At 40.4% G+C, this 27,830-nt stretch overlaps 1 protein-coding gene across 2 annotated transcripts in view; it reads left to right on the top strand.

The window, feature by feature from the left end:
- Positions 1–27,830, top strand: part of LOC126194579 (PAS domain-containing serine/threonine-protein kinase) — a 246,348-nt gene that overhangs the window by 20,174 nt on the left and 198,344 nt on the right. For both annotated transcript variants that reach the window (XM_049932777.1, XM_049932776.1), the window contains exons 4-6: positions 10,205–10,365; positions 25,564–25,832; positions 27,643–27,816. In XM_049932777.1, the coding sequence (XP_049788734.1) occupies positions 10,205–10,365; positions 25,564–25,832; positions 27,643–27,816 (604 nt within the window). The remainder of the gene's footprint in view (positions 1–10,204; positions 10,366–25,563; positions 25,833–27,642; positions 27,817–27,830) is intronic.

Raw genomic sequence — 27,830 nt, forward strand, 5'->3', positions numbered from 1 at the left:
AAAATATAAGCAATTGTATGCCTCTGCTGAGCACCTGTGGGGATGGGTAAGTGACTTGTGTGCACAACAGAACAAGGCAAATGTATGGTGGAATAGGGCGACTTAATGGGTAACCAGTGCTAACTGCACCTGCCCACAGACAAACTGATTGGTGGTTGCAGATGCCCATGCCTGTGGGGCAACATTTAAACAGCCTCACATGGAGGGTTGCAACTCAGAAAAATGTAACACAGTGATCAAAGAAGTTGAAAGCCTTAATTGTAGAGCTCTGTTGTCGCTCATCGTGCTTGTGGGCTTTCCTCTGTTTTAAATAAAATTTTGTGGGATGTTTTACATAATTTCATTCAGCACAGTATGACGGATAATGAAAAGAAATTCAGTTCTTTATCAAGTACAGATATAAGACTGTAAGATAGGCAAAGCCAAGTTTTTTTTCACCTAACATTTAAAAAAAAAAAATTTAAACAGGGCTGAAGCAGCAACTGTTGAAAATCTTCACGGTAAATGATAACAGCCAAACAGTTGCAGCATAAAGATTTATTGAAATCCTTGACTGCAGTTTTGGTATATCTAAATACGAGGGTAATCCCAAAAGTAAGGTCTCCTATTTTTTTATAAGCACATAGACCTGTTTATTTCTACAATGGTTTACATCAGTTTACAGCTTCAACATGTAGCTATTTTTTGGCGTAATCACCGTTTCTGTCGATGCAGTTTTGTAGACGCTGTGGCAGTTTTTATATGCCCATGTCATACTAGCTCGCTGCCATGCTGTTCAAAAAGTTATGAACCTCTTCTTTCACCTTGTTGTTGGAGCTGAATCGCTGGGACCACAATTATCACTGACAGCTACTGTGAGACTCTGAAAAAACTCAAAAGGGCGATTCAGAACCGGAGAAGAGGAATGTTGAGCAAGGGTGTACACATTCTCTGTGACAACGCTTGCGCGCACATCGCTCGGCAAACCGTTGCTCTGCTTCAACAGTTTCAGTGGAACATAATCACCCACCCTCCCTATAGTCCTGACTTGGTGCCCAGTAACTATCACCTGTTCCCTAGGTTAAAAGGACATTTGGCTGGAAAGCGATTCAGCTTCGATATTGAAGTCAAAGAAGAGGTTCATAACTTTCTGAACAGCATGGCAGTGAGCTGGTATGACATGGACATACAAAAACTGTCACAGCATCTACAAAAATGCATCGACAGAAATGGTGATTATGTCGAAAAATAGCTGTAAACTGATGTAAACCACTGTAGAAATAAACAGGTCTATCCACTTATAAAGAAATAGGAGACCTTACTTTTGGGATTATCCTCATATACCTTCATGAGAAGCAAAAATACACCTGAATAAGATGACACCTTCATTAGCAAAAAACTTGGCAGCATAACTGAGATAGAAGAAAAAACACTTATAGCTTTAAGTAAACATGAAAATTACCAAAGTAATTACAAGCACAAAAAACTTTGACACTTACTGAAATCACATCCTGCAGTGGAGATGCATAAAACAACTGTGCCAAAGCGCGTCGTCAGTGGTTAAAATTAAAATATCATCTCTATCTGTACAGCATAATTATAGAGATATGGTCGATGTGAACATGTGTACAATTCCACATTTGCTGAACATCTATTGCATACACCACGTAAACTGGATGACATAGAATTGCTACACAAAGTGAGTAAGGGCTACAAACTGGATCTGTTCGAAGAATTAGAAATTTCCCAACAACTATCTCAAAAAGGGGATTTATTCTTAACGAACAGGTGCAGCTTAGAAACAAAACTTTTTTGGTTAATTTCAAACCCCTTCTTGCTCTAATGTAATATAGTCTGGCTGACCAGAAGATAGTTTTCTTGTCTGTTGATGCTGGTGAGATGCTCCTTTCCCGTCTTGGGATTTTACGTATTTTTGATGATTGTTGTTTGCGGTTTTTGGCGTGTAGGTGTGGTTTAAATGATTATGTTATGTTTTTTATTCATGACGACAGATGGTTTCGATTTACTACAACATTTTGTTCGTTTTCGGTAGTATGTATCCTAGTCTTTAATTTACGTGAGATTCTTGGGCATACCACTAGTGCCTTATCTCGTTAGATGCGTTCCTTAGTGCAAGCTTCATCTGCTTGAAACTAGGACACAGGCAAATAGGTATTCATATTTTCTATTGTATGTAGGTGTTTTAAATGGTTCTGATATGTTTTATTTATTAAGACTGAGGGTTTGAATTAGTATAATCTTCAAAATTTTGATGCGCATGAGTATATATCCCTGGGTTTTAATGTGCGTGAGTGTCTCGTGCATACCACACATGCCCCCTCTCTCGGTGAAACTGTCAGCCCTAGTGCTTCCACACCCTCTTCATGCTAGTTCACAGGCTAAGTACTGGTAATATGCCCTGTTCGCATCGACCATCTCTTCACAATTATGCCGTACAGATAGAGGTGATATTTTAGTTTTAACTACTGACGACGTGCTTTGGCACGGTTGTTTTATGCATCTCCACTGCAGGATGTGATTTTAGTAAGTGACTAAAAGTTTTTCGTGTTTGTAATTACTTTGGTAATTTTCATGATTACTTACAGCTGTAAGTGTTTTTTTCTTCTGTCTCAGTTACGTTGCCAAGTTGTTTGTTAATGAAGGTGTCTTCTTGTTCAGGTGTATTTTTGCTTCTGATGAAGGTATATTTAGATATTCCAAAACCGTGGTCAAGGATTTCAATAAATGTTTATCCTGCATCTGTTTGGCTGTTATCATTTACCATGAAGTAAAAAAAAAATTTGTCTAAGTATTTCGTATCGGCTGGAACACTGTCTCTCAACACAGGACAAGCATTTGGTGAGCAGTACAGAATTCAAAGAGCTTGTCTGTAGCAGTGAAAGGTTTAACTGTGTCAAAAGGAGAAATCACTTCCGAAAACTGAAAAATTACAAGTAGATGGAATGTCTGGCCTGTGCTAGCCTTCAGGATTGAAATTTCAGTGCTGACAATAGACATCTTAAATGTATAAAAAAGGGGAGGGGAGAACTATTTGGGTCCCACACAGCCTGGGATCTGAGTGAGCAGGCTCTCCTTCCCTAACCTAGCAATCCCTCCTTCATGAGGAACAACTAACAGTTCCAAAAGCTAGTTACAGTTTCTCGTATTTATATCTTTTTAGTAGTGCTGGAATTATGCCTCTGTCCAACCATTCTGTTTCCGTGTAATTTTACAGACCTGATGATCATATGTTTTACAGATATTGCAATAAGTTGTCTAGAAGGAAAGGTATCAGATTCTTGAGGAAGATACAGATGCAAGACTGCCCAACCCAGTAACTCAGCACTTCCTATTCCAGTCCTGTCACAGGCTTATCCTCTGTCATCACAGGCTGGACCACCTGTGAAAGCAACCATGTCATTAGCAGCTCTGCTGCAATCATTGCACAGCTTTTTATATTGATATGACTATCAACCAGCTGTCCAGAAGAGTGAATGGCCACTGACAAACTATGGCCTAAAGCAAAGTGGACCATCCTGTGGCACACAACGTGCAGCTGAACATAACATGATGAATTTCAATGGTTGCTTCACAGTTCAGGCCATCTGGATCCTCCCCTCCACCACCTGCTTCTCTGAACTGCATAGATGAGTGTTGTCCTTGGAACACATTCTCTGCTCCCAAAATTATCCTGGCCTCAACTTACAATCACCTAATGTCCCCACACTATTCACACAATGGTTTCTGCCTCTTCAGTCTATCACCTCCCTATACATGTGCCATCATTCTCACTGTGTGCTGCTCTCTGCCAATGCGCCCACCATTCTTTCTCCCTCTCCTTTCCTCCTTCCCCCTGTGGGTCTGGGGTTAGAATAGGTCTAAGATATTCCTGCCTGTTGTAAGAGGTGACTAAAAAAATTCTTACACGTTTCGGCCTTTGTGATGGTCCCCTGTAGGGTTTGACCTCCATTTTTAAAAAATTTCTGGAAGAGTGAGCCAGTTGGGGAAGAATGGGTGCATACTGTCCATGTGCTGAGTCCTATTGCATCCTTTGTCGACGTGGATTTGCACTTCTGTTCATTCTCCATCTGTTGGGCGAAGTCACCTTCCTGGGTGAGTATTTTTCCATCAACTATGCAGTATTGTTTTCTATGTTGACGAGAATGGACTTGTTTGCTTGGTTGCACCTGGTATCCAACAAAGTAGCCAGTCCCTTGTGGTGGGGCCGCAATGTACCCTGTTGGTTGTAACCTCCTGACCACACAGGGATCTTTCTCCTGATGCCTGCCTCATTAACTCCCCATGTATGCCGAGGAGTAGACGCCTGTCACCCAGAGGCATCAGGACTCCTGGCAATGGCCATCCTGCCAGGTGGCCTTTGCTGCGGCTGGGTGGCGCCCGTGGGGAGAGGCCCCTGGTCGGAGTGGGTGGCATCAGGGCGGATGACACGCGATGAAGTATAGTATATCATATCTTGCTGGTGGTGAAAAGTTTGCGGAGGGCTTGTCCAAAATTAGATCTGGGTCAGTCTTGATCAAAACAGCATCCTCTGCCCAATCACGGGTGTTATTCGCTTGTGACATGCTGGGGGCTGTTTCTGTCACCATCATGCCCCATAAGAGCTTAAATATGATCCAGGGTATCATATTTCACATGGACCTTCTTTTGCAGTCTGATGATGAGCTGCACGCCAGTTTAGAGCGCCGAGGTGTACATTTCGTTCGTGTCCCCCGGGGTCCGAGGGATAATCAGTTTGCCACCATTGCCTTCATCTTGGCCTTCGAAGGTGATACATTACCTGAGAAGGTCAAGGTGATGGTCTTCCACTGTGATGTAAAGCCCTATATCCCTCACACAATGTGGTGCTTTAAATGCTGGAAGTTCGGCCATATGTCTTCCCGCTGTACTTCCAGCGTCACATGTCGAGATTGCGGACACCCATCACATCCCAATACTCCATGTGCCCTGTCTCCTGTCTGTGTCATCTGCGGAGGGCACCATTTGCCTTGCTTGCCTGACGGTAGGATTCTCCAGAAAGAAAGGAAAATCATGGCGTGCAAGACCCTGGACCAACTGACCTACACTGAGGCTAAGAGGAAATTTGAACGCCTACATCCTGTACGTATGACATTGTCTTATGCTGCTGCTGCAACAGTTCTTGTCCCATGAGCTCCACCAGCCCCCGTCACCTTTCAGAGTCAGAAGACTACACCTGCCCCCTTGATGGTGGGGGGACACTTCCCTCCCTGTTGCTCCTGCACCCTACCACCCCCCCCCCCCCCCCGCCCCCTCAACCATTGGGAATATCAGTCCCCGCTCCTGTGCCAGAATAGTGAAAGTATTCTTCATCTCCTCTTGCTAGAAAGGGGTCCCTTGGTTCACTCCTTTCCCAGGTTTCTGCTAGTGGGAAAGATGACACCCGCCAGTGACTGAAGAGCCCAAAAGCAGCTGGTTGCAGGGCTTCATGCTTGTACTCAGTCCCAGAGACTGTATCAGTCATCCAGGGAGAGCCAAGGAGCAGTGAGAGAAATCCAAAAACGAGATCCCCAAGACCAAGGCATTTGCGGTGGCACCCACACCACCGCTACCTACAAACTGTGCGTCTGCAGATGAGGTGGAGATTCTGCCGTCTGCTGAGGACCTAGATCACGCCGGACCCTCAGACACAATGGATATAGACTGCTCAGGAAATAAGTCTGTGGCGGCAGTTGACCCTGAGGTGTAAACTGCCCATTGAATGTTCCATGCCTTCCCAGCCTCACGATCAAATTATCCTCCAGTGGAATTGCGGCTGTGTTTTCCACCACCTGGCTGAGCTATGACAACTGTCAAGCTTTACACCTGCTTTCTGCATTGCCCTCCAGGAAACCTGGTTCCCGGCAATGAGGACACCTGCCATCTGCGGCTATAAGGGATCTTAACAGGAACAGTAGCAACTATAATTGTGTAGAGGTAGAGTTTGCATTTATGTCCTAAACTCAGTCCGTAGTGACACTGTGCCCCTTTAAACCCCTCTTGAAGCTGTGGCTGTCAGAACAAGGACAATGCAGGAACTAACTGTCTGCAACGTATATCTTCCTCCAGATGGTGCAGTACCCCTGAATGTATTAGCTGCACTGATTGCTCAGCCCCCTAAACCTTTCCTACTTTCAGCAGATTTTTAATGCACATAACCCCATGTGGGGTGGTACTGTGCTTACTGGCCGAGGCAGAGATGTCAAAATTTTACTGTCTCAGTTCGACCTCTGTCTATTAAATACTGGGGCTGCCACACATTTCAGTGTGTCTCATGGTAGTTACTCGGCCATTGATGTATCAATTTGCAGCCCAGGACTTATCCCACCCGTCCACTGGAGAGCACGACGACCTGTGTGGTAGTGACCACTTCCCATTTTCCTCACTGTCCCGATGTCAGGCCCATGGATGGAGAAACTTTCACCTCTGCGGCCACCGTTGAATCTCTCCACACGGCACCATCAGTGTGATGGTTGAGCAGGTGACTACGACAATCGTTTCTGTGGCAAAAAAACACGATCCCTTGCTCTTTAGGGTGCCCCCGGCGAAAGGCAGTCCCTTGGTGATCGCCGGAAGTCACTGAAGAAATTAATGAGAATAGGTGAGCTCTACAGCGGTATAAGCGGCACCATTCCCTGGAGCACCTCATAGCCTGTAAACAGCTCCATGCCCACGTTTGCCAACTTATCAAATGACAGAAGCAGTAGTGTTGGACTGAGCGAGGTGGCGCAGTGGTTAGCACACTGGACTCGCATTCAGGACGACGACGGTTCAATCCCGTCTCCGGCCATCCTGATTTAGGTTTTCCGTGATTTCCCTAAATCGTTTCAGGCAAATGCCAGGATGGTTCCTTCGAAAGGGCACGGCCGATTTCCTTCCCAATCCTTCCCTAACCCGAGCTTGCGCTCCGTCTCTAATGACCTCGTTGTCGACGGGACGTTAAACACTAACCACCACCACCACCACCACCACCACCACCACCACCACCACCAGTAGTGTTGGGTGAGATATGTCTCGACCATTGGGTGCCATACGTCACCTTCCCAAGTCTGGGCAAAGATCAAATGTGTTTTCAGCTACCAGACCCCAACAGGTGTTCCTGGTGTTAACATAAATGGCGTGTTCTCTACTGACACAAACATGATTGCTGAGCACTATGCTCGAGCCTTTGCATTGGAGAATTACCCCACAGCCTTTCGCACTGTCGAACGGCGGCTGGAAGGGAAAGTCCTCTCGTTCACTGCACGCCACAGTGAATCCTATAACGCCCCATTTACGGAGTGGGAGCTCCTCAGTGCCCTTGCACATTGCCCTGACACAGCTCCTGGGCCAGATCGGATCCACAGTCAGATGATTAAACATCTCTCGTCTGACTGCAAGTGACATCTCCTCATCTTCAAATAGATCTGGTGCGATGGTGTGTTGCCATCTTAATGGCGGGAGAGCACCATCACTCAGGTGCTCAAAACTGGTAAAAACCCACTTGATGTGGATAGCTATCGGCCCATCAGCCTCACCAAAATTCTTTGTAAGCTGCTGGAAAGTATGGGTTTCTGCAGTTGGGTTGGGTCCTAGAGTCACGTGGTGGTCTACTGGCTCCATGTCAGGGCGGCTTCCGCCATGGACGCTCTACCACTGATAATCTTGTGTCTCTCAAGTCTGCCATCTGAACAGCCTTTTCCAAATGCCAACACCTGGTTGCCATCTTTTTTGGTTTACGAAAAGTGTATGATACGTCTTGGCAACATCATATCCCTGCCATATTATACGACTAGGGTCACTAAGGCCCGCTCTAGATTTTTATCCAAAATTTTCTGTTGCTTTGTACTTTCCATGTTCAGGTTGTTGCCCTCCATTCGAGGTGCATTCAAGTTCTAAGGCCTCCGATTTTTTTTCTTTCTCCGGACTGGAAAGAGATAGAAACATGCGCATTGTTTTAAAATGAGGCCGCGTTCATTGTCAATACGTCCCAGAGATGGCAGCACCGTACGGCAGATGGAATTTTACCGCCAACGGCGAGAATGAGAACTGTTTTAAATACTTATAATAGGCAGAACATTGTGTGACAACAAAACGAAACAACCTCGGGCTCGCACGAGCTGGTCTGACGACATGATCGAGACAGTGGAGAGAATTGTTTTGGGGGATCGCCGAATGACTGTTCAACAGATCGCCTCCAGAGTTGGCATTTCTGTGGGTTCTGTGCACACAATCCTGCATGACAACCTGAAAATGTGAGCTAACGTTACAAAACAGTTTCTTCGTTATAACAACTTTGAAGTGATTCCTCGTGCTCCCTACTCACCTGACCTGGCTCCTAGGGACTTTTGGCTTTTTCCAACAGTGAAAGACACTGTCAGTGACCACACATTCACCAGCCGTACTGCTATTGCCTCAGTGATTTTCCAGTGGTCAAAACAGACTCCTAAAGAAGCCTTCGCCGCCACCATGTAATCATGGCGTCAGCGTTGTGAAAAATGTGTACGTCTGCAGGGCGATTACGTCTAGAAGTAACGCCAGTTTCATCGATTTCGGGTGAGTAGTTAATTAGAAAAAAAAATCGGAGGCCTTAGAACTTGAATGCACCTCGTAGTTCCCCCAGTACCAGGAGAATGGGGTCCCCCAGGGCTCTGTATTGAGTGTATCTCTATTTTTAGTGGCCATTAACGATCTAGCGGCAGCTGTCAGGCTGTCTGTCTCACCCTCTCTGTATGCAGACAACCTTTGCATTTCGTATTGCTCCACCAGTACTGGTGTTGCTAACTGGCGTCTGCAGGGAGCTGTGCACAAGGCGCAGTCATGGGCTCTAGCCCACGGTTTCCAGTTTTTGGGCGCAAAGTCTTGTGTTATGCACTTCTGTTGGCGTCATACCATTCGTCTGGAACCAGAGCTTTACCTTAATGATGATCCACTCACTGTAGTGGAGACATATCGATTCTTAGGACTGGTTTTCGACATCCGATTGACTTGGCTTCCTCACCTTCGTCAGCTTAAGTGTTGGCAGCAAATCAATGTTCTCCGCTTCCTGAGCAACACCAACTGGGATGTAGATCGCTCTATACTGCTGCAGCTCTACAGAGCCCTTGTTCAATCCCTCCTTGACTATGGGAGTGTGGTTTATGGTTTGGCGGCACCTTCAGCATTGTGTTTACTTGACCCAGTGCACCACTGTGGCATTCACATAGCGACAGGAGCTTTTAGGACAGGTCCAGTGACCAGCGTCCTGGTGGAGGCCGGAGTCCCTCCATTGCAGGTTAGGCATGCACAACTGCTGGCCAGCTACGTTGCAGACATTCATGGTTCTCCTGCACTTCCAAATTACTGTCTCCTTTTCCCACCCACAGCAGTTCATCTCCCACATCGGCTATGCAGGTCAGGGCTTCCAGTTGCAGTTCGTGTCTGATCCCTTCTTTCCAAACTGGAGTTCTTTCCGTTACCACCTATACTTGTTTTCCTGTTTTGTCCATGTTGGTTGTCCTTCTGTCGTTCTTCTGGTTCTTCCTTTTTCCTGTTATTGCTCTGTCCCCTTTCTTTTCTTGTTTCCCTTGTGTAATTATTTTACTGGGAACAAGGGACTGATGACCTCACAGTTTGGTCCCTTCCCCCTCTTCCTCCAGATAAAAAAAATAAACCAACCAACCAAACTACCTACCTTGCCTCCTCTCCATTCCCCCTGCTTCCCCACAGCCTCCTGAGGCTGTGTGGGGCAGTCTTAAACTGCACCTCCCCCAGTCAGCACTCTTTCTCCACCTGCAACCTGCTTTCCCTCCCCCTTGTGTGACCAATTCCTAATTGCTGCTTTCATTCTGTGTAACAGCAGCAGTCTGATTAAAGAAGCCAGATATGGTGATTATGTGTGCAGGAGGTGTGCCTGCTTAGGCGTGTGCCCCTCTCTCTCTCTCTCTCTCTCTCTCTCTCTCTCTATCTCTATCTATATCTCTCTCTCTGAAATTTGAGATCCTCGGAAGTGTTCAGGTTCAAAGCAGTTCCAGTGCAATGATACAGCTGCCCATTCTTTAATTTGTTTTTCCATGTACTACAATTTCATTACATAGTGCTGGAGCATTTAACTGTTTTATTTCATTCTGCTAAGTTGATATCTTGCTCCCACACAGAGAAAAATTAGAAATATTTCTTTGTGGTAATATTTACTCCATATAATTCTTGTCATAAAGAATATGTCAACTTAAGATGTTCTTTTCACATTAAGGATAGGGAAATATGAAAGAGCTGAAGCACTTGGATGGACTGGATGGAAAAACTCTTCTTTTGAATGCAACCAGAGCTTTCCACGTATAAGTAAGCCGCGTATAATCAGGGACGAGATCAATCTTGACACTCCACTAAGGAAAAAAATGGAGCGCATCAGAGGTATGTGTATTCTTTCATCATAATTGATTAAGTTTAACACATTATGAAACAATTATGATCTACCTTATGTTTTATCCTTTACATTTCTACTTTTTTTCCTTGTTTTTATCCTGAGTAGATATGTTATGTTTTCCACTTTTTTGTTTATTAATGTGTCTTGTTGTATTATTAAGATTTATTTTGACTTAGTGATTTATAAAGTGTGGTAATGATCTGTGTCTTTTTGTAGTTCCTGTGATGCTGCACATTGTCATTGAGTTTCTTGCACTCATGTTAAAATCACTGAAAATTAGTATAAAATGCTTTTGAATGTAATTGCAATTGAGTATGTGTCAGTGTCGCCTTCCTACTTAATAGTCTAACACAGAAGGAAGAATTTGTTTTAATGTTTGAGCATGTGAAGTAACACTTCCTGTGGCTTGTCAAAACAACATAAATGGAAATAGCTAATACAGTGATCAAACTGAATGTTAGTTGGAATGTGTTGGTGCTTTAACAGTTTTAAATCTTAGCAAACACAGGTGTTACCTGCAGGGGCCACAGTGACTACTGTAATTGATGTACAGATAAACCACCAAAGGTCGTGTATGTATTGACATGAGCATCCTCTCTTGTATTCATTGCTCTGGTGGCAAATGTTAGAAGTTTATGATCTCTCTTATGTTTCCTGCTTTACAGTACCCCATTTTCTTGCTTTTGTCAGGTGAAGTTATATGGAATTTGTTTCATGTCTGATGAGAAAAAAAAGTTAAATAGCTTGAGTAAAGGACAACCTGTGGTGATTTTACTGTACATTAATCTCAGTTCTATTACTGTAGGTTTGCTATTTCCTTCTCCTGCCTTTTAAACTGGCACATTCAGTTGTGTATTGGGAGGTCAGCAATTTGAAAAGTAATGCAAACTACTTTGAAGTTGTTGATTATATCGTGCAACAGGTACTATGTAAAATGTTAATGGCAATTGGATATTTACCTCAGACTTTTATGTCTGGCTTTTCACTTGATTATTTAGCCATTGAGTTCTATACATTTACAATAAACTGTAAACAAGTAGCTCATTTTCATACTTTTCAACCACACAAACAGTTATGCTTTTGCTCTTGTTTGACAATCTGCTCAGTAATTAATTTGTTTTTGATATAAAGCCCTTATATGCTCCCACATTAATGCTACATAAACATTTAACGATCTGCCAGATTGTTGTACCTGAATGTAGTGTGTGCAGCCAATTGTAAGGAAATTAGGCTGGGCACACAGATGTTCAGGACAATCCCCATTTCCAACCTCTGCAAAGAGACTGGCAAGTCGTCACACTGTGTGTCAGTGTTTCTCATTGAGTGACAAATATATAAAATCGTTAAATAACTCAGGTACCTGCATACCAAATAGCTGCTCACCCACCCATTGAGTGTGTTTTTATTTATTTTGATTGAAACACGAAATTCTGGAATATTACAATGTAAGTGTCAAAATTAAATGTGTCAAAATTGTGGGATATTTCAAAATTAAACCAAGATGTCAGTATCAGCTGGTGATTTGGTGTGATGTTCCCAAGATTCCATTGCATTGGTTGCATCCTATGTTTCTGTTACTCCCACTTCTAATGGGCATCTACAAGTGACAATTATCTTCCTCTGAAAGTGACGGTCTGTAGATGCCTTGCCTGGGCTCTGCGTGTTGTGGCAGCTGGGAGTCTGAAGCATGTTGGGGAGAAGTATGTTCCAACATTAATGCTGTAGCCGGCCACTGTGGCCAAGCGGTTCTAAGTGCTTCAGTCTGGAACCGCGCGACCGCTACGGTCGCAGGTTCGAATCCTGCCTCGGGCATGGATGTGTGTGATGTCCTTAGGTTAGTTAGGTTTAAGTAGTTCTAAGTTCTAGGGGACTGATGACCTCAGATGTTAAGTCCCATAGTGCTCAGAGCCATTTGAACCATCCTATGCTGTACTTATAGTATATCCATTATCATGTTTACAAGATTTTGTAAAATGCAGTTTCCTGCAGGTCCCATGACACAGTTTTTGTCTTCTTGTACTGTGTATCGTTTTTACACATTAGGATGGGTTCAGCCGTAATTGATTTGTTTTTAGAGAAGCCTGATGTGCTACATGTTTTCTTCCATTCTTATTTTTCCAATGTATTTTTTCTGCAGTCACATGGATGCATAGTATTATTTTTATTGAGGAATGGAGGGGGGGCGGGGTGGCAGAATGAGGTTGGTTCTTCTGGACGTGTGAAAACCATATAGGAAGACTGTTGGAGTGTGAATCTTCCTTATTTGCTGCCAAGATTTGAGTTGGAGTGCGGGTCTTACTTCTGGATTATTGTAAGGATTCTTCTTGAATAAAGTTTTTTGATGTTGGAACTCGTGTTAGAGGCTTACTTCATCAGAAAGTATTCCAGCTCTGTGAATGAGCATTTTGAGTAAACTATTTTTGTGTGGTGGATACTGATCACTTGACCTATGTATACATGGCCTAGGTATACACAGCGCGCGCGCGCGAGAGAGAGAGAGAGAGAGAGAGAGAGAGAGAGAGAGAGAGAGAGAGAGAGAGAGAGAGTGTGTGTACGTACGTACCACTGTTAAAGAAGAATAGCTACACTGGCAGTTTGTTCGCAGTACTACACATTTAACAGAAGATAGGTAGATATAAACACATGTTTGATGAGGAAGTCAGAACTTTGCGAATATAAGAAATGACAAATTGAGAGATTGTTAGACACATTTTAGTGAAAAGTGACACCATGTCGATACTGGTCATAATGGTTTTGTTGTGAAGAGACAGTACTTCCAAATGTGTTGACGTCCATGTAGTTTGATATATGATGATATTTCACTATGACTCAAGTGAGAACGGTGGTGAGGTATTTGACCAAGTCTTAATGTAATTGTTTGTAAACGACGATGTTCTTGGAAATTCATGCAGAGAAACATTTTACTGGTTATGAGGAATATTATTATTGTGTGTCGTGGTTGAAGTAAATCACTTCTTTGGCCTATTAATTATCCCTATGACTGTTTCACTTCACAATTTTTTGAGAAAAAAGTGTAGTTTCGTATCTTTGTTTTATAATGTTCTAAATCGGCACAATTTTAAGGTCAAGGAGGGTGACTCCATTGGCTGCTCAACTCTTTTCTGTAATCATGATTTGCTTACCAGATATTCCACAACATACAAGTCTCGAGTTCTACAGCTTGTCCACAATAAGTTGAAGATTCATGCATTGGCTGTTGGGAATGGCAGGTGGTGTGTCGTGCACCTGCATTAGGTGAGAGGGAGAGGAGCAGTGAGAGGAAGACTGCATCAGTAATACTTCATCCCTAGGAACAGCTTAATATTACCAGTTCTCAGAGAAAATGAATATCTTTCAACTAGCACAATTCCATTTCTGACCACCAGCAAAATTGTCAAGCTATTGTGGACATTCTGTACTTAGTTCTTGATGCACTGGAGATGATAATTTGCTACCATAGAAAGAAGTTTCTCAGCTGTTCCCATTTTTAGTACTCTTCGGGCCATCCAATAAATGTACCCAGCAGACTAAACAATAATAGCAAATAATTGTAGTGGAGTAGGTTTGTCTCCCAATCATCTGAGAGTCTTGAGGTGACTGTACAATACAATGCAAGAGGCATACAGTTTGGCACAGTAGTGACAGGTGGTCCCAGGTGGAGCAGCTTCTATCTTTCCATTTCATCTCAGAATTTCCTTTTACTACACTGCCTCTTATCAGTTGCTGTTTTCTTCAAAAATAAGTCCCCTGTGATGGACTAAGTTTCTTGTGGTTGAGGGCTTGAGGCCTCCCAGTTGTTAACATTAATGTGGTACATTTTCATGTTGGCCTTAAATACATCTGTATATCATTTCATCTAACCACCCAAACATCGTTTGACCTCTGATAACTCAGAGTAAAACACTTGTTTGTGTTTGCAATTATTGGGCATGCAGACTGCAGACTATATATCCTACCCACCTTAGCTGGCATCTTAAAACCATCGCTTCTGCTTTGGTTGTATGTGCTTTTCAAGGATGCTGATATTTTTGTATCTATCTCACCTTATTGTATGCAAAATCCTACGTGGTTGTCAATAATGGTATTTTTCCAGCCATTTTACATGCTGCCTGATCCATATCCACGATTCATATCCATAAAGCAGGGATGGAATTACTGATCCGTGTTGCAGCATTGACAATGTGGTTGTCAGATACACAGATCGTAGTCTGGCGAAGGATGCTCTATATTTCCATTGGATGAGAGGATGCTGCGAAGATAAGAAAAGGTGTTAACAACTTGAGGACTCACTCATTGGTGGTGACAATGGAATTTCTTTGTCCTTCCTGAGGTGGGGGTTGGTGAAGGATTTGTGTTTTGCTGGTATTGAGACATATCTTTTTATATGCTGTGGAGGAGCCATTCAGGATTAATACTAGTTTTTCTTTGCACTGAGCTGCAACTGCATCATCATCAGCATACTATAATTGAAATAATGCTGCAGAACATGTTAAGAGTTCTTGCTTTTAGCTGACTCAAATTAAATGGTTTCCAATCCATTCCGGAGGAAGTTCGTCTTTGACTAACTGCATGATAGCTGCAACATGGAAGGAAAATAACATGGGGCAATCATACATTGTTGTTTAGCACTGGTATTGTTATGGAATGGCTCACCAACAAAGTCATTACCAGTGACAGTTGCTGTCATATCTGTGCAGAGCAATTTCAAGATGGCAATAGATTTCTGTGGAAAACCATAAAGAGCTAAAATCTTCGCTAGAGCTTTATAGTTTCCAGAATCAAATGCATTATTGAGTTCAATAAAGGCAATGTAAAGAGGTCTATTTTTTTCCTTGCCTTTTTCTTGAAGCTGTGAATATCGTGTGTGATCCTCTAGAAGGTCTGAAGCTGCAGTGGTTTTCTGGTAGTAATTCCTCCAATAAGGGCATAGCACAGTTAGGGTAATTAGCTTTCCCAAAGTAGACAGCAACAATATTCCCCAGTACTTATTGCAGTCTGTTTATCACATTTCATAAATGTGGAAACCACCAAACTATTTCTGAAATCAAGAGGCATTTCTTCAGTGTTCCAGGTTTTAACAATCAGTTCGTGTCCCTCATCACCTTTTTTGAGAGCTTTTGTCAGGACCAGTGACCTTGTGTTGCTTTGCTTTGCTTAACTTCATTAGTATTGTGGAGAGCGAAGTTGTTCTTGATGGGTGTTTGTTCTTTCATGTCCTGCACTTTTTCATCAATAACCGATTTGTGATTCAGATGTTCAAAATGTTCCTTCCACCTATTCGTGATGGAGCATTGATCTTTTAGACGTGTACACTTGTCATTGGACCAGGGGTGGTTGAACCATAAATTGGTTTTGTTGCTTGGAAGAACTGTCCCATATCTTTGTCTGCAAGATACCGCAGCCCTCATTATACATTATGTATCCTTCAGTGCGCGGGTAGTTCTTTGTACTTTTACCTTGGCAGGAGGAAAGGCTGGAGTTCATGTAATTTTCAGTGCTTCAGTTTCTTCCTCATTTCCATCAAACCATTACTAATGTTTCCTAGTCTCATACCCTAATATTTCTTTTTAGGCACTCAGAATAGTGGCCTTAAAGTTCTCTCATTGTTGTGTTACATCATAATGGCATTCCGTACACAGTGTCTGATGTTTTGTGAGGCATATTCTGACTTGCCAAACATCTCAGTATCTAATGTGTGTCTACAGTTCTTTTGTTTCCTCCAGTAAGCAGATAGTGACAAGTACGTGATGGATCTCATAAGTCGATGTGATGCGTCCAACAATAGTCGGCTCCTGTCATCGCTTTAGCAATGAAAACATTGTATAGATCATTCTTGCAGACAATTACTCATAATGAGATGCCAGTGCTTCAATCTAGGTTGCTGCCATGATACTTTGAAGTGATCTTCTTGATAAAAGATGGTTTGGCAACTGTTAATTCACATTCAGTACATTTTGGGAGGATACTAAAACCATTGGAGTTTTCACTGCCAATTCCCTCCGTACCACTGACATCACTACACACATTGTGTTCCGTACCCACCCTTTTTTTTACATTTGGTAGGATGTCATCCATATCTGATAGTTGATGATTAGCTTTTTCGTCAGTATGTTGGCCCACATGCCAGTTGTCTCAATTATCCCTGAACTGAGCTTCTCAAGATATACCCTTGATGAAGGTTGTGATATATCTCATGTTGCCCAAGCTACACAATTCTTACACATTCCAGTAATGTGAGACGCTGAACCATTGCATTTTTCATGCATACAGGAGCTGCCCAGTCGTAAGGATCCTGTCCCCGCCATGCCCTTGCATGCTCCCACAAACAACCTTACACCTTCCCCCCATCACTGCCTTGCTATCCCTCCCCTTCCCTACCACAGCCACCTCCTTACTCCCACCACCCACAGATTGCTTTTCTCATCAGCTGCAGTTGTTGTGCACAGTCCAGCCTCAGTGGCCAGAGACAGTGTTCATTTATGTGACTTGTGCTTGTGTGAATATGGGTGTGTGTTGTGGTCCCCCCCCCCCCCCCCCCCATAAGAAGGCCCCTTCGACCAAATGCTTAAATCTGCCTGTCTGTGGCTCAGCATCTTCACTATATGGTGAATAATATTTTTCTAATTGTAATTTACTTGCGAATATGTGTTATGTTAGTGGGCATTAATCATACACTTTTGTAATTAACAAGTGTTCATTCTTTTCTTGTATCCATGGTCATCTTTCTCACGTTTCACTGCCTGTCCGTGGAGAATAAACACCTTCTCAGAACAATTGCCTGGGACAGTGGCATCATAAACATCAGTTCTATTATAAATTTCATATATCTAACATTATTCTCTGCCTGCAAATCATGTCTTACACTGAACTCTATTTGGCATGGTTTTTCTGATACTCTGTTGTCATTTGGGTGTGTTCTTCCCCATATTGAAAAATTATAGTGCAACTAGTCTCTCTCGTCGGAAACGGAAAAATTGAACAGTTCATTGTGTAAAGAATGTAAAAAGAAAGTGATAAACGGAATCCTTTGTGTTAAGTGTAACTACTGGTGGCACGAAAAGTGTGCCAAAATTAACTTAAAATATGTCAGTGGTTTTTTTTTTTTTTTTTTTTTTCCCCCTCCTCGGCTGTTTACATTTCAAAACATCTGAACTTGAAAAAACAGTGAAAAGAAATAGCAGAATTATCAAGAGACTTCAAAATGATATTGGGGTGTTGAAAAGCACAATCTCAATTTTAAAACAAGTAAACGAGAAACTATTATGAGAAAGAGTTCCATGCGTCAGAAAGCTGTGAAACAAGGACAAATAACATTGTGTTAATCCAGGTGAAGACATCAGCAGAAAGCCAGTAAACAACAAAACCATGACTCCAGGTAAAGAAAACAGTAGATTAGCAAGAGAGAAACAGTCCAGTGCATGTGAAAGCTGGAAAATGGAAACAAAACAATACCATGGAAACTTGTGCACATGTGGTAGCAGTATTAACGATCGAAACTTTACGTCTCGTATATCAGATGTGCCCTGCAAATTACCGATAACCTCAGTAAGCCAAAATTCAGTACATAAATATAAATGGAAGTCTGTAACATATACTAAAAGGAAAGGCAGTGGCTCAAGTGTACAAAGAAATGAAAATGAATTTCTATTGACAGGTGATTTGTTACTGAAAAATGTTGCTGTTCCATGACGCAAAATTGATTTGCGACCTGGAATCAGAACACAACTAAAAAGCTATCTAAAAAAATATAGAAAACTCAAAACAACATACTGCAAAAAATGAACTTAAGCACAACTATAGTACTGTGTTAATACATGCCGGGACAAATTCGATAAAAATTAGCAGTGAACAAGAAACTTGATTCGTTCAGCTAGAAGTGTCTATCCAGGTTCCTGGCTCATAATCAGTGGAATAATAGAAAGAAGATCTGTAAGTGATAAATATGCCTGCAAAATAAACTGTGCCAGAAAAGAAAAGTGTGATAGTCTTGGAGCATTGTTCATAGATCCAAATAAATTCCTAAATGAAAACTGCCTGGGAAAGGATGAGGAACACTTAAATAGATTGGGGTCTCTGACATTAAGCAGGATGTTTACAGACGTTTGCAAAATAATAATAATAATAATAATAATAATAATAATAAACAAGGGAAAATAAAATGGCTTGATGATGGGTATGAAAAAGTGGATAAACCAACAAAAAAATAAAAGAATGGGTATCATCCAAAAAACGAGGGAGAGCAGAATATAGACCTGGATATTGGTATTGAATGACTTCACCACAGAATAAATTTGACTTACTGTGTTTAGGTGAACATCGGGCCATTGAAGATGAAATTTCAATAGCAATCTATGTTGTTGGCCCAATCGAACCATTCGTAACTTAGATCCATCGAATCATTGGTAACTTAGATCTATATTATTTATGTGAATAACTGAGTTTTGAAACCACTGGTATAGTCATAAGTGGTATGCAACTAATAGCATCATTGTACAGGTCTCCCAGTGGTTTTGACAGTGTATTCTTAGAAAAATTGGACATCCTTTTATGTGAACCCAATGAGAATGGATTTACCAACTACGACATTATAACAGGTGATGGTCTTAATTCTGATTGACATGTCAACTGATAAGTGCAGTGTTCGTGATTTGAAAAACCTATTAAGACAGTTCAGTCTACTGTGTGTGAACTTTAAACCTACTAGGGAACAAACATGCTTAGACAATGTTTTTGGTAACTTTAAATGTGCCCAAGACAGTTCAGTCTACTGTGTGTGAACTTGAAACCAACTAGGGAACAAACATGCTTAGACAACGTATTTGGTAACTTTAAATGTGCCCAAGCTCAATGTGATGTAACAATTTTTCTCTTTCGTGACCAGAAATCAGTGTCCTTAATATATGGTAACAGGATCAGCTCAGTCAATCTTAATGGTGACATGGCCAATTCAAAAATGATCACTAGGCCAATGACCAATGGAAAAATTGACATCTTCAGGAAAACCACTGCAGACAGAGATTAGTTCTACCAGAAAGATGATGGTAATCCTTGTTTATCAAATCATGAGTCAGCTAAGATAAATTTTGAATGTTTAACTCATTTTTGCAAATATTTAATGACAGTGTTTCCATTAGAAAATGTAAAGTAACAGATAGAGGTTATAAGAAGGCAGTGTCAAAAAAGAAAAATTCATAGTACACTACAAATGCTGTCTGATATGATATCTTGTGATGATGCTTTTAGATATATACAGTAATACTAAGTCTGAAATTATAAAATCTTTGTATGTAAGACGGAGAAAAGACTGTAAAAAAACAGTTATTGAGATGAAAAATTGACACAATGCCCAGTACATTGAGACTTTTAACAATAAATGCAGACCTGCTTGGAATCTCATAAAAAGTGTTGCCAAAGAGTCACATAAGGTCAAAATGAATCTCTCTCCACAAGAGTTTAATGATTATTTTATTAAATCTGTGAAGGAAGTACATAATGGCATCAGTAAACGTGATAAAAGTCCATCAGAACTCTTGGGAAAAAAATATTATGGGACACTGTGCAATAATAATCTCATTTTCTCTGAGGTTACACCTAGTTTTGTATTTAAAATAGTAAGGAACTTTAAGTCATCAGATAGTGCTGATATTTATTACATGTCTTCCAATTTGCTGCAGAAAGTCATTGATTCCATTGTTTGTTCCCTGACTCACTGCATAAATAAATGTTTACCAGAGGGATACTTTCCAGAGGAGCTAAAATTATGTAGGGCAGTTCCTGTGTATAAAAAGGGTGACAAAGACGGCCCTCCACGTTTCAGACCAGTATCAGTAGTTCGTCGTGGCCAAAATAATAGAGTACATCATTTACCTTCAGTTATCTGCTCATTTTGAAAAACTTGGAATATTTGATGTAGCACAATATGTATTTAGAAAAAATCAGTAGTAAATGCAATAGACCCTCTAATTAAACATGTTCTTAAAGTGTTTGAGGAGAAGGGATTTGCTCAGGCCATTTTCTGTGACCTGAGTAAAGCCTTTTTCTGTGTAGGACATGACACACTTCTACAGAAACTCCCATTTTTATGCCATCATAGATAAAGTCTAAAACTACTAAAGTCTTATCTCCAAAACTGTAGGCAAGTTGTGCGTACTGACAAAAAAGTCAACTGAGAAACCAAATTAAGGTGCGAGTTTTGCAGAGATCTTTGAGACCATTTTTGTTTTTTGTAATGATCAATGACCTACCCTCCTTTATAAGTTCCAACACAGTGCTATTTGCAGATAACACTACTTTCCTAAACTGTAAAATTGATCTAAATAAGTTAAAAGTCTGTTGAAAATTCACTTGCCCAAGCATCATATTGGTTCAGGTCAGATGAATTTGTCCTGAATGAGAACAAAGCAAAAAAAATGGTATTTGGTCTAAAGGACAAAAGTTCTTTTAATGATCTCTGTTATATAAAGTTCTTGGGGGTATACTTAGATGACAAATTGTCCTGAGAGCAACACATAAAAATGCAACAGTGTTAAATTATCCAGAGTAAATTACTTATTAAGATGTCTTATGAAATGTGTACCAACATTTTATGTTAAAACATCTTATTTTGCATTTTTTCAAAGTATTATGTCATATGTACTTACGCTGTGGAGAAACTTGAGCCATGTTCAAAATATATTACTTCTGCAGAAGAAAGCAGTCAGTCATGTTCTCAGCATAAAACACACTGTAAGCCCTTGTTCCGTGAATGTAAAATAATGACTGTTATAAATATGTACATACACCAAATTTTAACGTATACAAAAAAGAATCCACATGAAGTAAAACAAAAATAATATTCATGGTCCCAACACAAGAAAAAATAACTCCATACATATACCAACAAAGAGATAGAGGGGCTGGCCAGTACTTCTCAGTACAGCCGATAGATACACAAAACAGAACAGAAAATTTACGTTCCTGCTTTCGGAACTTTGTCCCTTGTCAGGGAGCGGAGAAGGGAAAGTGGATTCAGTTACTCACAGCCCAGGTTATGAAGCAACAGGGGAAAGGTAAACAGGGAGGGTAGCAAAGGTGGAGGCATGCCTGAATCCACTTTCCCTTCTTCCCCTTTTTTTCCCCTCTCTCCTCCCTGACGAAGGAACAAAGTTCCGAAAGCAGGAACGTAAATTTTCTGTTCTGTTTTCTGTATCTATCGGCTGTATTGAGCTGAGGTAAGTACTGGCCAGCCCCTCTATCTCTTTGTTAGTATTTGTTTCACATCTTTTTGAGATTTGCCATAAATATTTAACTCCATACATATGTCATACCATAGATTATCAAAGTCAATAGCTATGAGGTTGTGGGCCATACGCTGTGTAATAAGCTTCCGCAGATGGTACAAGATACTCCCAGAGTGTGAATTTAGGAAAACATTAAATAAGTGACTTGTTGCCAACCCCTTCTATGAATTAAAAGAATTTTTTTACTGCAACATGGAATTGTAAACTAACAACTGATATGGCCATACAATTCTATTTGCTAATGTAATGATTATGTGATATACATAAAAAATTGTCTATCGTTGTAAAGGCCTAATGACAATAAAATTATCTTACCTTGTACTGAGTAGGAGGCTGGGAAACTGAGATTTGTTTCACATATAGCTGCTACAAGTTTATATGCCAACTAGCTCTGCAGATGAAGAGATTGAGGAAATGTATGATAAGATAAAAGAAATTTTTCAGGTTGTTAAGGAAGACATGTGACTGTAATTAGATTGTAGGGAAAGCAAGAGAACAGATAATTGTAGGTGAGTATGGAGTAGGGGGCAAGGAATAAAAGGGAAAGTGAGTGGTAGAATTCTGCACAGAGTGCAATTTAATTATTGCTGATACCTGGTTTAAGAATCATAAAAGGAGGTGGTACATGTGGAACAGACCTGGAGACATGAGAAATTTTCAGATCAATTATACAATATAATTGTAAGACAGATATTTTGTATCCAGATTTTAAATTGTAAGACATTTCCAGAGGCATATGTGGATTCTGACCACAATTTATTGGTTATGACCTGGAGGTTAAAACTGAAGGAATTGTAAAGAAGCAGGAAATTAAGGAGATGGGACCTGGATAAGTTGAAAGAACCAGATGTTGAGTTTTTGGGGGAGCATTAGGCTATGGTTTACAAGAAAAGGAGAAAGTAATACACACAGTAGATGATGAATGGATAACTTTTAAGAAGTGAAATAGTGAAGGCAGCAGAGGAGTACATAGGTAAAAGACAAGGCCAAGTGAAAATCCTTGCATAGCACAGGAGAGAGAGAATTTAATTGATGACAGGAGAAAATATTACAATGGGGTAAATCAGGCAAAAGGGAATACAAAAGTGTAAAAAATTAAGGTTGTTGGAAAATGTAAAATAAATAAGCAGGAATGGTTAGAGGACAAATGTAAGGATTTAGGAGCTTATATCACTAGGAGAAAGATAGGTACCATTTACTGGAAAATCAAAGGGGCCTTTAGAGGAAAGAGAAGCAGCTGTATGAAAATCAAGAGCTCGGATGGAAAATCAGTCCTGTGCAAAGAAGGGAAAGGTGGAAGGAGCATATAAAGGGTCTGTTCAAGAAAGATGTGCTTGCAGGTAATGTTATAGATACAGAAGAGGATGTAGATTAAGATGAGGTGGGAGACATGATACTGTAACAATTATTTGACAAAGCACTGAAAGAAAGACCAAAGTTGAAACAAGGCCCCAGGGGTGGACAGCATTCTGTCAGAACTTCTGATACCCTCGAGAGAACTAGTCCATCTGGTGTGCAAGACGTATGAGAGAGGCAAAATACCCTCAGACATTCAAGAAGAATTTATTATTCCAATTCCAAAGCTAGCAATTGCAGACAGGTGTAAGTATTACTGAAATATCAGTTTAATAAGTCATGGTTGCAAAATATTAACACGAATTTTTTACAGAAGAATGGAAAAGCTGCTATAAGCTGATCTCGGGGAAGATCAGTTTGGGTTCCAAAGAAATGTAGGAACATGCGAGGCAATACTGACCCTAAAGCTTCTCTTAGAATGTAGGTTAAGGAAAGACAAATCTAAATTTATAGATTTTGTAGGCTGAGAGAAAGCTGACTGGAAAACTCTCTTTCAAACTCTGAAGGTGGCAGGGGTAAAGCACAGGAAGCAAAAGGCCATGTATAACTTTTACAGATACCAGATGACAGTTATGAGTTGAGGGGCATGAAAGGGAAGCAGTGGTTGTGAAGGGAGTGAGACAATATTTTAACCTATCCCCGATGTTATTCAATCTGTACATTGAGTAAGCAGTAAAGGAAACCATAGAAAAATTTGGAGTAGGAATTAAAGTTCAGGGAGAAGAAATAAAAACTTTTATGTTTGCCAATGGCTGATGCCATTGTAATTCTGTCAGAGACAGCAAAGGATCTGGAAGAGCAGTTGAACGGACTGGACAGCGTCTTGAAAGGATGATATAAGATAAACATCAACGAAAGCAAAACAGGGATAGTCGAGTATAGTCAAATTAAATCGGGCAATACTGAGGCAATTAGATTAGAAAATGACACTTAAAATAGATCAGTTTTCCTATTTGGGTGGCAAAATAGCTGATGGCGGCCTAGACTGACAATGGCAAGAAAAGCATTTCTGAAGAAGGTAAATTTGTTAACATCAAATATAGATTTAAGTATTAGGAAGTGATTACTGATGGTATTTGTCTGGAGTGTAGCCATGTACGGAAGTGAAATGTGGACTATAAAAAGTTTAAACAAGAAGAGAATATAAGCTTTTGAAATGTGGTGCTAGAGAAGAGTGCTGATCAGTAGATCAAGTAACTGATGAGGAGGTACTGAACAGAATTGGAGAGAAAAGAAATTTATGCCACAACGTGCCTAGAAGAAGCTATAGGTTAACATGACACATTGTTACATCAAGGGATCACCAATTTAGTACTGGAGGGAAGTGGGGGGGTAAAAATCTTAAAGGGGGACAAAGAGATGAATACACTAAGCAGATTCAGAAGGATGTAGGTTGCAAGAGTTATTCAAAGATGAAGAGGCTTGCACAGGATAGAGTAGCATGGAGAGATGCATGAAACTAGTCTTCGGACTGAAGATCAAATAACAACAGCTGCTATAACTTAAGTTACTTAGAACATATAACAATAAATTAACTTAGATTTAAAATCCTCCCGTCCCTCCCTTGGGAAAACATTCTTGATACAGATCATACACATGTAATTACATTACTTTTCCTGTGTGCTAATGCAGAGTAAGATGGTTGATTTGGAAAATAACCATTATGTGTAATCTAGCCCAGCCGTGTTCAGGGGGTGGCTACAAGAGCACAAGTGCTCACACTTGTTCGCCCCATGAGTTGTGAGGGCTCTTGATAAAATGTGGCTGTCGGACATCAGACATTGAGCACTTGCTGGCACCTGGAGATTTCTGCAGTTCTTGTTCCGTCATCTGTCTCCATGCATTGACTTTGAATTATGGTCTGAAGATGGTTCGCCTTTGGACTGAAACTGGACCTCAACAAATGTGATTTGTGTGATGTGGACTGTTTTCGTAAATTCGATTGTGAAATTGATCGATGTTTTCCCAAAATGTTTTCGAAAATATGTTATATATGTTGATGTCAATTTAAACTTGCCCGAAAACTATGAATTGAAACTTTGTCCAGAAACAACATTCATCATAAGGCTGCATCATTTGTGACAAATATAATGTTTCATACTAGCTGCCCCATGTTCTTTGCCTCATCAATTAAAAGAAATGTAAGTTTCATTTCATTGTTACTTTTTGTCTGTGCAAAGAGCTTAGGAAAGAAATGTGCCACAAAAGCTATCAGTTAGCCACCAAGAAATGCTCAATCTCGGCAGAACTATTAGTTTCCATAGAATATACGTGTTGACAACAGTTTCTTGTGCTGGCTGCCTTGTCCCTATTTCCACCCCATCCTCTTTGCCTTCCATTACTCGCCATGAGACAGCTAGTTTCTATCTGCCAAGACATGATTGTGAGCCAGCTCGCAAATCGGTGAACAGGCATGAAATAGCCTGCCTCCATTCCTGTACGAACTATGATGTAAAACTGAATTTCAATTTGTAAATAGTTTTATTATCTTATTCTTAGTAGTTTTTAAATTAAAGATACAGACTCACTGATGCCTATCTCTTATGACAGGAGATGGACTGAACACGTGCAGCTTCTCAGCTGGGAGATGCCGTGGATCATTTTCAATTAGCCGTTTTCCAGAGTCAAGTGGAGCAAAGCTGGCCCAACCTGTCAGTGATGCTGCGTGCAACACACGACCTTTGCAAGGCATAAGTGATTCAGCATGGTCATTTAGCAGTAGCTTCATCAGTGCTGTAGGAGGTGTTAGCACTAGTTATCCCATTGCACCCATGAATCCAAATAAAGCTGTTTTCACAATCGACATGAAAACATCACAGGTAAAAAAAATATTGTATGAAAAGGAAACATTTTCAAAGTATAATTCTACCTGGTGTGCCTTTCATAGTTCTTAGTCACAGAGGGATTAAAATGTTGTTTTCTTAAGTTGTGCACTTGCACAAGTTTGCATCTGAATGGACGACTAAATGTTGTAGTTTTCAGTTCTGACGGAGCAGCATTGTTTAAATGATTGTAGATGTAATTTAAAATGACATAGATTGCATTCAATAATCAATACAATTATTGTGCATGCATTTTGTGACTGTTCTAGATTCTGCAAAAGTGGTAAATGACTTTGCCTGTGAATGCTGAATGGAAGTAATAGTTACAGTATAGTTTGTGATTTAGACTTTTTCATGTTTTCCTCAAGTGATGAGAGAGTTGTATTTCTGTATGCTATTTCAACACAACTTATGTACACACAGATAGTCAACATGTTTTCCACACTGGCAATATTTTTGTGCCAGACTCACTTGCCAACTTACAAATAATGCCCTTTACTTATTTTAAATTAATTTTGTTTGTGTTTGTAATGTAGTTTGTTAACAAAACAAATTGTATCTGAAAAAATGAATTTAATTGAATTAAAACAGATAATTATCCAAGCCAAATTGAGATTATTAAGTAATTACAGTTGGCTATTTAGAATGCGATTTAGATGCACAGAATTTTATCTACAATCAGAATTGTCATAATACCACGAGTCTCGTTAATATGTGTGTTTTAGTGTCTCTAGTTCACATGGCGCTCTTAATGAGGGAGTTTAATATGGGTGCCTTGTTCTTGTTTGCAACAGTTAGACATTCTGTAAATAATTCAGAACGGAGTCAGTCACACAAGTGCTTGTAACTCTAGTGGATACCTATTGATTGCAGTAAAAAATAAAGTTTTGTCATAATTTATTGACATTTCTTCCAGGTTTTAAGGAAGTTAGAGATTCTTTTCTTTTCTGCTTTCACTAGTTGTTTCAACCTGAGATAAGAGGACATGTATGTATGCAAAAAGGAAACAACAGGAAAAAGTTTAGTACAGTATTGTGCTCTTAGCCAAGTTTGTTCAATAACAATATTATCTACATTTCTTTGGCAGCAATGGTGGTAGTTGCAGAGACAGTAAAATTTGAATCTCCTGTGGAGTTAAATGCATAAAGATAGAAGTCTCTCAGGAAATCAATCGTGTAAGTGGTGAATTTTGCTATGCCTTACACAGCTGGTTTCCTGGGATACTTTTATCAGGGTCACCTTGGAGGTCATACACTAGCAGTACATGGTATGTATATGGTAGCAATGTCAGATGCCCATTCATCTGGATATTCTTGTTATAACACATACTTTTTCCAGAAGTCGGTGAATAGATTTCCAAAGTAATCAGCATATTTAAAACAGTTTCTAAGATTTAATATAATTGGGTAGATAAACAAAATTTACCCACCAGCTGGCAACAGAAGAAAACACCCACAGAAGGTATGGAAATTTCATAACTTTTGGGTGTGTTTTCTCTTGTAGTCATTTCGTAAGCAGATTTTTTTTTATCGATCCAGTTATTAAAAAAAGATTATTTTTGTTGATATGTTAGTTTCTAAGATTTGACATTTATTGTGTTCCCCAAATATATATTTGTTGGATAAGCCATATAAGAATGAACACAGTTCTGTTAAACTGAAACATTAAAAACCAGTTGGTAGTGAACTTGTTCATTTATTTTTCCTCTAAAAATGCCTTAGCAGAAATTAAAATGATTATTGTGTAGATTACTTCCTCTGTCTGCATTCACTTGATGAAGACAATATATTTTTCATTTTATTTTCAGATTCTTGTTGTAAATGGTGTTGCTTGCAATCTTCTGGGATATAATCCTGATGAACTGTGTCAGGTTAAATTAACACAGCTCTTGTGTGGGCGACACAAAAATCACGTCACTGCATTAGCAGAGGAACAGCTGGAGTTGAAGGACGGGAATATGGTGTTTCTGAGTGGGAAAGTTGTGAGTTAGTTTGT

Source organism: Schistocerca nitens, chromosome 1 (assembly GCF_023898315.1).
Source record: "Schistocerca nitens isolate TAMUIC-IGC-003100 chromosome 1, iqSchNite1.1, whole genome shotgun sequence".
Lineage (NCBI taxonomy): Eukaryota > Metazoa > Arthropoda > Insecta > Orthoptera > Acrididae > Schistocerca > Schistocerca nitens.